The sequence below is a fragment of the Ambystoma mexicanum genome, chromosome 2q (assembly GCF_040938575.1).
Source record: "Ambystoma mexicanum isolate Mex_15411 chromosome 2q, UKY_AmexF1_1, whole genome shotgun sequence".
Classification (NCBI taxonomy): domain Eukaryota; kingdom Metazoa; phylum Chordata; class Amphibia; order Caudata; family Ambystomatidae; genus Ambystoma; species Ambystoma mexicanum.
The window spans coordinates 418,860,223-418,871,870 of NC_090924.1; the positions used below are offsets into that span (position 1 = coordinate 418,860,223).

At 43.5% G+C, this 11,648-nt stretch overlaps 1 protein-coding gene across 1 annotated transcript; it reads left to right on the forward strand.

Moving 5' to 3' along the window:
- The first annotated feature begins 1,506 nt into the window (after positions 1–1,506).
- LOC138568960 (olfactory receptor 1E2-like) lies at positions 1,507–2,439 on the forward strand. Its single transcript, XM_069646709.1, has one exon. It carries the CDS (start codon positions 1,507–1,509, stop codon positions 2,437–2,439), a length of 933 nt encoding a protein of 310 aa, XP_069502810.1.
- Positions 2,440–11,648: the final 9,209 nt, after the last annotated feature.

The window sequence follows — 11,648 nt, forward strand, 5'->3', positions numbered from 1 at the left end:
CATAGAACAGAATAGTATGTTATTGCAAATTAGCAATTCTCACCTATTACTTAGCGTCCGTTTATCTTAAAAAGCAAATCCATGCATATAGGTCCTGACAACCTTAGTGACAATAAAGCAACCAAGAACAACAGGACTATTGCTCCAGTAGAGAATGGTAAAACAATGTTTTATGTTCAAATTAGAGTAAGAAAAAAAATAGTACAAAGATGGTACACAACATGTGGTGTTTCAATAGAATATTCCTAATCTATTGTTAGGAACAAAGTTGTTGGAGCCAATATGTAGCTCAAAAGCCCAATGGTACATCAAAGTGCATTCATAACATATGCAATAGTACAAATGTGACTCATTAAGGTGTAATTCTTTGGTAAGATATCCAAAACACTCCTCTCTAAATCATACGTGCCAACGCGTTTCGGACTCCTCAGAATCCATCTTCAGGGCTAGAAGCATTTAGTTCTGTTTAATGTTCAAAGAATTTTCATTTTCTTTCCTAGAGAGATGATAGTATACTAATTAAATCCTGTGGTGTTTCTCATGGTATTAACCTTATATTCTGATGACCATAGAAGATACAGGACTCCTACCTGCATTACAAATAGATAGTATTACTGGGAGTAGGCTAACATTATCTGCCGTAGAGTTATATGGCAAAGCATTAGACAGGCACTAGGTGCGCTATCTCCAGACTCAGGCACCCAAGTCACCTGATCCACAGCGAGTAGTTGGGTATAAGGTGCTGGATTAGATGCAGGCACAAGTTGGCAAACGTAGCCCCTCATTGCAAAACGAAGTGTTGGATGCACACTGAACAGCTAGCTATTCATAGGCCCACTACAGCCACATGGATGGGGCCTGTGGACATCCCACCCACCTCATGAGTGCCAAGTGTGCAATGGCAGTGATGGGACTGATGCAGAGGTGGAAATGAAAACAGATGCTCATTCCAAACATAAGTGTTTTTTTTTGTTGGGGGTTCGGTTAATAAAGGCTCAACTTGGCTATTACGCCTGTGAGTGGCCTCTCCAGGTGCAGAGAAACTGGTGCACAGCCTGATGCATCCGTGATTGCATGCAGGGGTATTGCTAGGTATGGAAAAGATCTGGGGAAACAATAATGTCGGAACTGTCGGGACTCGGGGCTAGCTCGGGGCTAGCTAGAAATTTCCCCCTGAACTTCTATCTGCGGGTACAAACAACATACCCTGGGTCATAGTCCCCTCAGCACCACCCTAGCAATGCCTTCAATCGCTTGCAAATACGGGATGTGGCAGGCGCACACCCAACATTTGTCCATCCTGTAGGAAGAATTGTCGTTCTGAATCTCATTGAATACAATAGATACGATTCTCCTGACTTGCGAATGTACGTATCAAAATCAAGTCAATAAATGGCCATTGTTTAAAACAAGGGATAAATGCCTCAGAAATAAATGACAAACTATTCATGTTAAATCATATGTGTGTTCTCCATCTTCTCTAATCCTCAGATTCAAGTTATACACATGGACCTGGAAAATCGGACTAGTGTGACTGAATTCATCCTTTTAGGTCTCTCGGACGACCCAGAGCTCCAGCCATTGCTCTTTGCAGTCTTCCTCACTATGTACATTACGACTCTCATAGGAAATGCCACCATCATCTCCATTATCAGAGCAGAATGCCGTTTGCACACTCCCATGTATTTTTTCCTCTGCAATTTTTCCTTTGTGGATATCTGTCTGACATCTGTCACTGTCCCAAAACTTCTGACCAACATCCTTTTCCAGAAGAAGACTATTCATTTAATTGGCTGTGTGGCTCAATTGTATTTCTTTCTTCTGTTCGGCAACATGGAGAGTTTCCTACTGGGTGTAATGTCTTTTGATAGGTATGTAGCCATCTGCGACCCTCTGCACTATACCACAGTGATGAGCCAGAACATCTGCATTGTGTTGGTTGGATTGTCCTGGGTGATATCTGCATTCCATTCGTTGATATATAGCGTCATGGCATCCCGGTTGCTCTACTGTGGATCCAATATCATACACCACTTTTTCTGTGACATCCCACCACTATTAAAGCTCTCTTGCTCAGACACCAGCACATATGAGATGGTAATTTTCACAGAGGGGTCTCTTGTAGTAATGAGCCCTTTTGTTTTGATTGCCATTTCTTATGGATTTATAGTGTTTACTTTGATTAAAGTGCCTTCTGACCAGGGAAGGTGGAAAGCCTTCTCAACCTGCTTCTCCCATTTAATTGTTGTGACCCTCTTCTATGGGACAGACATCTTCATGTACCTTCGGCCATCCTCAAGTTACTCGCTGGATTATGATCGTGTGGTTAGTGTGATGTACACCATTGTGGCTCCCATGTTGAATCCTTTCATCTACAGCCTGAGGAATAAGGAGGTGAAGGACGCCTTGAAGAAAGCGGTCTGCAGGCCAAGGGTATAAAAGCTCATCTCCTCTTTGCGCTGAAAGAATGACTCAGAAGCTCGTTTGTGAAAAATAGGGGTTATTAATCTAACTTGTATGGCCATCATGTCTGTGCAATCACAGACATTCATGTCAAGCCTGTCCGAGTTTAAGTGATTTATTATCCAACACTAAAGAAACATACAGGAAGGGATTACCCCTGGATAGCACAATGCCAAAATTATCCAACAATGTTATTGATTAACTAGAAATCGATCCATCTACATACAATGTACATAAATAACAGTTTAAGTCCAGAGTCTGCAACCTTTAGCTCTCCTGATGTTTTCGTTTACAGCTTTCATCAGCCCTTGGCAGCATAATGAATGGTGAGGGGTCATGCTAGAAGTGGTCCAGAATATCTACAGGGCCATTGGCTTTAGCCCCTAATTTCTCGTCAATCAAAATAAAGCTAAAAACTTACTTGAATAGCATTTTTAGAGGTGAAATACCTGCTCATAGGTTACTGAATAAAGATGGTTGATCACACGTGACATCACAAACATGCTTAGCTCCTTGTAGCATATGCCACCAAACATACTTTTCATTTCTGGTCTCTTAAATGTGCCCTGCACCGCAGGTGATATAAGTACGTCATCTGCCACATTCTCATTGACACATAGAACATTTTCCCACATAATATCCTTACCTTCCTTCTTCAAACATTCCCAATTTCAAGTCAGAAGTGTATGCATTTGGATTGGATGATATGCTTGTAAAGAGCAGACCTACTATATATTAACGTTCATGAAAGCCTGTTTCTCTAGTCAAATACCACACTAGTTTTGTGCAAAGGCAGCAATGTATGAACAATCAGCACTATTATATGGTAAAACTGAACAATAAAAACATACACCATGTTTTCTCTGAAGTCCTTCAAACTGAGTGGGTAGCTACTGACTCAATTTCTGAAAGCTATTTTGTAATGAAACTTAGTCAGTTCGCGAGATCTGTCCAGCTAATGCAACGCATGACCTTTTTAAACACTGTTGCCACTAAGAACAAAAGTTAAAAAGGGTTATCTATATACATGACTGTAGTTTGCATCGTTTGAGCCTACATCAAGTGACTTAAGTTACACGAGTACTCAAGTACTTGTTGAATTAGTTGCTGACAATGGGGCAGGTTGGCCAAACCAAAACAGACATGATACTTCAACTCCACTCTCCAATGTTCCTAAAGACAAGTTATAACAGTGCCGAATCTGCTGAAAGGTTGGCTCCAAGAAAGCTGGACTGTTGACTGATCTCAGATAAGCCCTCAAACATGTGAATGCACCTAGTGAAACCTAAATAAAATAGCGAGGACACAGGGAGTTTACTCGTATGTAAATCAATAACATATCCTAAATAGGCCATCTTCACAAAGATGATGGGCATGTATATCCCTGCCAATTGCTCAGATATGATAATATATGATATGATGGTTTATTTATATAGCGCCTATGCACAATGTGTTTCAAAGAGCTTCACGACAAGGGTGGGAACAAGGGAAAATACCAAATATTCTTACAGGCCATAAACAACAAGAATGTGAAAATAACTATCATGCTCAGCCTAGCGAAATTTCAGATAGTGCAAGTGGGAAGGAAATGGGTTAACAGACAGGCGACGTACTATGCCTGACGACATTTCTGGTAGAGCCGGAGAATCACTCAAGGTGAGGGTGAGGGGAGGAGAAAGGGGGAGAGGAACAAAACAAGCGACTGTCGTACTAAGCCTGACGACATTTCAGATAGTGCTGGAGGGGGAGGGGGGAATAACAAGTAAGGGCGGTAGACGAGCAAAGTTATTATCATACTAGGTCCAGGACCATTCAGATAGAGTAAGCACAAATAAGAAAGTAAAAGGGAGAGGAGAGGGAGAGAGGGGGGAAAGGAGAGGAGACGAGAACAGAGAATAAAACAGTGAAAAGAACAGAGAGCAGAGGGGACAGCAAAACCATTTGCAGAGGTCAGTGAGGCACATAATGTTGCAGGAAACAAAATGTAGGCAAGGATTCACGAAGACAAAGGAAGGGCACAGCATAAAACAGGGCCAACCTGAGTGGGAAAACCAGGGAAGGTCCTGCATGGGAATTGAGGGGGAAAATATGTCCAAAAAGTCAATCCAAGTCTTTGGAAAAGTCATTGATGGTGACCCCTTTGTGAATCAAGACAACTCCAGCAATAAAAGGGGGGCAGAGGGAGGTCCACAGCGACATCATGGGGGAACAGAGAGTGGGTCATCAGCAAGCATAAGGGGGAAGAGAGGGGAAGGGGGAATCAGAATGAATCACGGGAGAACAGAGGGGCAGTGAGGTTCAACAAGCATCATGAGGGGAACAGTGGGGCAGGATGGCTCAACACGCATCAGAGGGGGACAGAGGGGCAGGGGGATCAACACAAATCAGGGGGGAATAGAGGGTCAGTGGTAGCTCAACACGCATCACGGGGGAACAGAAGGGCAGGGGGGCTCAACACCCATCACAGGGGGAACAGAGGGGCAGGAGGGCACAACAATCATCACTGGGGAACAGAGCAGCAGGGAGGCTAAACACGCATCACAGGGGTTCAAAGGGGCAGGGGGTGTTGAACATGCATCACAGGTGGAACAGAGGGGCAGGGGGGCTCAACATGCATCACAGGGGAACAGAGGGGCAAGGGGCTCAATATGCATCATGGGGGAACAGAGGTACAGAGGGGCTCAACACACATCATGGGGGAACAGAGGGGCAGGGGGTGCTCAACACGCATCACAGGGGGAACAGATGGGCAGGGGGGCTCAACATGCATCACAGGGGGAACAGAGGGATGGGCTCAACACACATCACGGGGGAACAGAGGGGCAGGGAAGGTTCAACAGGCATCAAGGGTGGAACAGAGGGGCAGGGGGGCTCAACAAGAATTACTGGGGAACAGAAGGCAGGGGGGCTCAACACACATCATGAGGGAACAGTGGGCAGGGGGGCTCAACATACATCATGGGGGGAACAGAGAGGCAGGGGTCTCAACACGCATCACATGGGGACAGAGGGGCAGGGGGCTCAACACACATCACAGGGGAACAGAAGGGCATGGGGGCTCAACATGCATCATGGGGGAACAGAGGGGCAGGGGGATCAACAAGCATCACAGGGGGAACAGAGGGGTAAGGGCAGCATTCTGGTAGCAGACAGGGAGCAGACAGGGGCCTTGGGAGTGGGCCTTGTGAAGAGGACTGGCCTAGCCTGCCGGCCTTCTGATTGGCCAACAAGATGAAGGCCAAGGCCAATCCTAGGCCACCAGCAGCAACAGAACAGGCACACCAGTACATACAAAGTGCACAGCCATCTTGGTATGGCAATGCTGCAGGGAAATCACGTTGGGCTCAGAAGAAAGTCGCCCACAATGGAGCATTGCAAAAGCTCTGAATGTCAAACAAATCATTACAGGATGATGAAGAAACCTGGCCAATAATAGTCATACAAATTCATCCTGTGAAGCGCCTTCGTGTGCCGCTTGCTCACAGCCCATGGGGGGGCTTACCTGCGTGGTAAAAGTGCACCACAGGGCTTCAGGTGGTGGGGTGAAGCCAGGCTGCAGCTGCTATGGCCACCGCGGAAGGAGAGATGAAAGCAAAGATAAAAGGAGCATGTTGAAGGGGCCAGGTGTGGGCCTTGAGGGGAGGGCCGGCCAAGCCTGCTGGCCTTCTGATCGGCCAACAAGAGGAAGGCCAGGGCCAATCCTAGGCCACCAGCAGCAACAGAACAGGCCCACCAGTCAGACAAAGTACACAACCATCTTGGTATGGCATTGCCACAGGGAAAGCACGTAGGGAGCAGAAGAAAGTCACACACAACAGAGCATTGCAAAAGCTCTGAATGTCAAACAAATCATCGCAGGATGATGAAGAAACTTGGCCAAATGCATCCAGTAAAGCACCTTCGTGCGACGCTTGCTCACAGTCCTGGGGGTGGGGGGGCTTACCTGTGTGGTAAAAGTGCACGTGTGTACTGCAGGGCCTCAGGTGGTGGAGGGAAGCCATGCTGCAGCTGCTGCGGCCGCCGCGGAAGAAAATATATGGGTACTACAATGTCACCTTTATTTCGAGACAATGAAGTGATATATTATAAAAACAGGTGTAGTAAACATTAGTTTTGAGTAGGAATTCAGCTAAAGTTCAGCTGAAAAACAACTTCTCCAGGAAATATAAATGGCTGCAGCTGGAGTCTCTCATATCTTCCCACATGAAGCAAATGTAACTGTTCAGAGAGGGTTGGGTGTAGCGTGGACTGCCTTTTTGATGGAATACAAGACTTACGTTGATGTATTACTGTAGCAGAAAACTGGATAATGTTGATCAGAGGGTTTGATATAGTAGAGCATGCTTTGGGGAAAGTGAAAGACTTCAAAATACGCAAGTTGAAAGTGGAAGGGCATTTGAAAAATTAGTGCAGCATGTTTGCTGCTTTTGTCCCACTTAATCAGTATCGCAGAGGAATTCTATGTTGGGACACCCACCCATTTTCCCTGTTAGGTCAATCTAGTTAAGGCATTTTATATGGGAGGGTTTTGTTTGTAGGGGATACAGGCCAAGAGCCGTGTGCACTAGTGATGTGTTGGAATTAGGAGTTGCAAAGTGGACTGAGCCATTCATTAATAGGAACATGTCCTATCAAGTATGTGCATCATATTGGTAGATCAGGCTGGGAAAGTGTACATTAGGTTTCAGGCAGAGCTAAATGTAGTCAAACTTGCCAACCTCTACTGGTCTCTTAGTGGGACGTCTCCTTTGGAAATATTCCCATTTTGCTATAAGCCACCCTCTCTCAAGGGCAAAGATGAGATGGAGAGCATTCTCTTTGTGGGACAGAAAGAACAACATAGCTCTGGCACTGATCTCCCTTGTGTTTGGGTGGAAGTCAAGAGAGAGGTGCAGAAAGAGCCATTGATCCCTGGCATTCACTGGCATGGCGAGGTAATTTGGCTATAGAGAAAAAGAAAGACTTCCCAAAAGAAAGGTGCCCTGCAAATATTGTAGGGTTTGGGTAAAGTATGCTATAAAATAGGTTGGAATTCATATTACGGACACAGCTCCAATGCTTTCTGCTTCTCACATTAATCAAGGGGTAAAGAGTGAATTTTATGAGAATGTTGTCTATGTGCTTATGTCTGTCTATTGTGATATGTTTTGCTGTGCTCTTTTCTCACCTGAGGCTAAAGCAGGCGCTTCTTGTGTGGCTGAATCATTCATTAGCAGCTTGTGAAGGAGACATGCATTCAAACAGATGGCTTTTTCATCTGGACAGCCAATGAGGGAAGATTTGGATTGGTAACTAAAAATCAGCAAAATCAGAACTGGGGATCAGTGTGGAAGCTTGCAATCATCAGCACCAACATCAAAGTAATATCCACACTAGGGTGTATACAAAAACCAATCTATACTAAATCACTGAGTCACTAAACACAATCATTCCCACGTCTGCAAGGGAAAACAATTCTGTATTGCAAGCTAAATATATTCCTTAGGCTGACTGACAAAATAGGAACCAAACTGTGCGATAGCCAAATTACGCATATAGGTGAAGGAAAAGGGAAAGCGCAGCATGCAAATGGTTACAATAAAATGTGTTTGGACAGGCGGGAAAATGGGTCCTAATCAGTGTCGAGGATCCATGGTAAAGGGCAGGGATCAGGTAGCCGGAATGCCTGAAGAGATGCGCCTATCCTACATCCTCACAACCTTAGTCTCTTAAAGGCTCAACAGCATCATGCAGACATTTTGGCAAAACTCTATGCAGAAGAAGCAAAAGATTAATTCTAGGCATCTTGGTATGGAGAGCCACTTTGAAAGTCTCAGAAAGGGTAGTGGGGACAGCACTAAAAAGCATGTCCTGACTGCCTGACAGGGCAGGCTCAGCAGGATGAGGCAGGGGCTCAGGGTGCAAACGGAAAGAAGCCATTTCATTTAAACATATGTCTCTTCCATTTGGTCAGCCGATAAGGGAAGTATCAGTAACTACAAATCGGCAAAATCAGAGTTAGTGATTACTTAATTTCTGTGCATATCACAATATTCTCTTACGCGTGGGTTATCACTTCATCTTCATAACTGCCTTTCATCTGATTTGTAGGATGTCAGCACACTGGCACCAGGTGTGAGAGGGTAAAGGAAATTCCAAATGAAGGTAAGATGGATGTTTATATTCAAAAAGAAAAATCCTGCATCTGTAGTTTGTAGCACATTCGTCTGCGAGCTGCATGGTGCTGTAGTGCTTCTGCAGATCTGAGCGTGACAAGGCTGGATTAGGTTAGGAGGGAGAAAGTGAAAAAAGAAAAGGCTAGATAGCTTTTATGTGTTGTTGCTGTGGGCAGACTAGAAGTACCCTGTGCCCGGCATGCATGTCGGGAACACTTGGTACATATGTCCACACGGGATCCTCGAATGTCCAAGGTATGAGGATGGGTTAGTTGGTACTGTGATATATAATTTGATGGAAGGGGCGTAGATGTCTGATTGTTATTTCTTTAGGGAGGGGTGTTCAATTGTCATGTGTGGGTGGCTTAGTAGGCATGCACATTTTGAGATGGAATGCAGAATGTGATCATGATGTCAGTGAGCACAGCAGTCAGTGGATGAATAAATGCCCATGCCAAAGTCTTGGTAATGGTGCGACTCTAGAAGGGAACCTGAAATTAGCTGGTGTTCCTAGCCATGCAGAATTTTTTTGTTTCTTTGTTGGGATTACCATTATTTTTTATGTTATGTTTTTCCCACCAGAGTCGAGATAATGGCTCCCTACAGGTTCTATCAGTACATTGTACTCACTCTTTATCTGTATTCTACCATCTCACTCTTCTCTACCTCTATCTCTCTCTCTTTCTCTTGGTCTCGTTCTCTCTCTATTGCTCTCTTTCGATCTTTTGAATAGTTAAATTTGCAGCCAGGGAACTCGACTCACTACCTGAAATGAAATGCTGATTGTTCCGGCTTGTTTTGGAGATAGAGCTGTCTGATATATATATAAAAAACTTACACTCATTTTACCTTCTTTGGTATGTGTTTTGTCAGCCTGAGAGCTAGCTCAACCCTCACTCTAACTTGCTCAGGTGCAGTGGTTTGTCAGGCCATCGGGCAGGAAACAGAATTTCTGGTTGTTTCGCTAAGAAATGTACTTCAGTGTCTCTAAAAGTACTCAAACCCTCCAAGACAGCGCATAGAACCACAGACCAAAAATTACCCCCCCCCAAAGTCGCGCACCTCACCCGATATTGAGGCAGCCCCATGGCATCATGTTCAGAGTGATGCAACAACAATGCAGGGGGTTCATCACAGGATGGTCAATGAGATGAGGATCAAGAAAGATAAAAGCTGAAGTGTGGATTCCTTGAAGCGTCTCACAAATCCGGGTGCATATTTTTATTAAAGAGAGGGCCATGGTTGCTGCAGTCAGAATATACCCTAACACATTTTATTTTTCAATAATGTATTATAGCTCTATCATGTTTAGGGCAATTTCTGTGTATATATTCCTATCCATCCCTTATCCCTAAGGGAGATGACATGATAAACGACACCCCCGTTTTCTTATGTGCACATTAACAAGGTACATACAAATATGGCCTTAACTTTGGTCCTGTACATACTACATTAACATGCTTTGAAGGATATGTGCTTCATTTTGGCACATGTCTAGCATGTAGGATTGATGCTGTTAGGACATTTTCTTTATTTTTATTAACGTGTTATTCTGGTTACAAATAAAACCTTTTAACATGAATCAAAACCTTTAAGAACAATTCACAAAAATCACAAGATTCCTTAGAATGAACTTTCATGAAAGCAATATTAAATACAGTTGTACTCCTAAAAACATGTTCTTGTTATTTCTTATCTCTAAAATGTTTGTTTTACAATGTCAATCCTTACAAATAGTATCTCATACATTTTACTTTCTGAAGAATCTGCATCAAGTACAACCACACATAATGTACTCTAAATTTCAAGACCAGATTCACACTGGAGTAGATGTATGCCCATGTCTAATCATACTCCAAATTGTCAATATTCAGATAGTCCACATAACTTGTTCTATAGACCTCCATCCTGTTAGCCGGTGACAAAAGGTTTCCTCCTCCATCTTGCAGATCATACAAGCTGTTTGCCGTTAAGGGATTTGAGGCCAAGCACCGAAGTGGGCCATAGTTGCCAATTGTTCAAAAGGCATAATTGTAAAATACATCTAATGGTGTTTACATTATTGATTTTGATAACAAATAAATACATGGTACATTCATCTTAAATCTCTGTGTAACATAATTACACATATTCCTCTTTTGGTCACAATTGACACATTTTATTATCCCTGTCCCACACTAGGGCTGTATCTTTTGATTCTTTGATATTCACCCCTAGATTTCTAGGACAACTTCTCTCAAAATAGACATCAGCCAGGAACTTTTTGACTTCTTTCATCCAAATGTTAATTGAATTCAGGGGAGCAATTTGCCAAGGATCGAGTATAAAGAGTGTTCCTTCTCCTGAGTAGACAGTATTTACAGCATTAGTATACCAGCTGCAATTTTTCTCTGCTCAATCAGGGAAAAAAGTTTGAATTCACACTGAATAGATTTTAATTGGAATAGGCCCAACATAGGTCACCAAAAGTTGCGTTCTAGCGTGAACAACCAAGTAATCTCTTTGTTAGTGAATATTTTGAGGCCATAAAAGGCACGAGGTACAATGTTAGACTTATATGCCCCCAGAAGTCTATCCGTAGGGTAGCCACCATGATTAGAGATACACCTTTTTAGTGCTGAGTATTTTTTTGGGGTCTTGCTCATTACTGCAGCAGTAAGTATATCAGAATTTAAGGTGATTGTAATGGGGACACCTAAATAAATGTATTTCTTAACAGATTCAATGGGTTCCCCATTCAGTTTCCATGTATAGTAAAACCCGTTCTGCCAGGATTAATAGCCATGATTTATGTCTTAGCGTGATTTATTAGTAGACCATTATCCTCTGCATGTTGCCTTAGTGTGATGAGACTACGTTGGAGACCAACCTTTGTGCAGTCTAAAAACTATATCATAAGCGTACGATATAGTACGATTGCATTCAAAGGTCCCAAACTGAAGTCCCTTTCACATGAAGATCAGGTTTTTCTTTAAGCACTGACACAAAAATGGCTTTGCCTGTGTATTGTTCAAGTTAACACTGAAGGGC

What these genes read in the sequence shown, in the direction of transcription:
- LOC138568960 (XM_069646709.1), top strand. Translation starts at nt 1,507, where the DNA reads ATGGACCTGGAAAATCGGACTAGTGTGACTGAATTCATCCTTTTAGGT.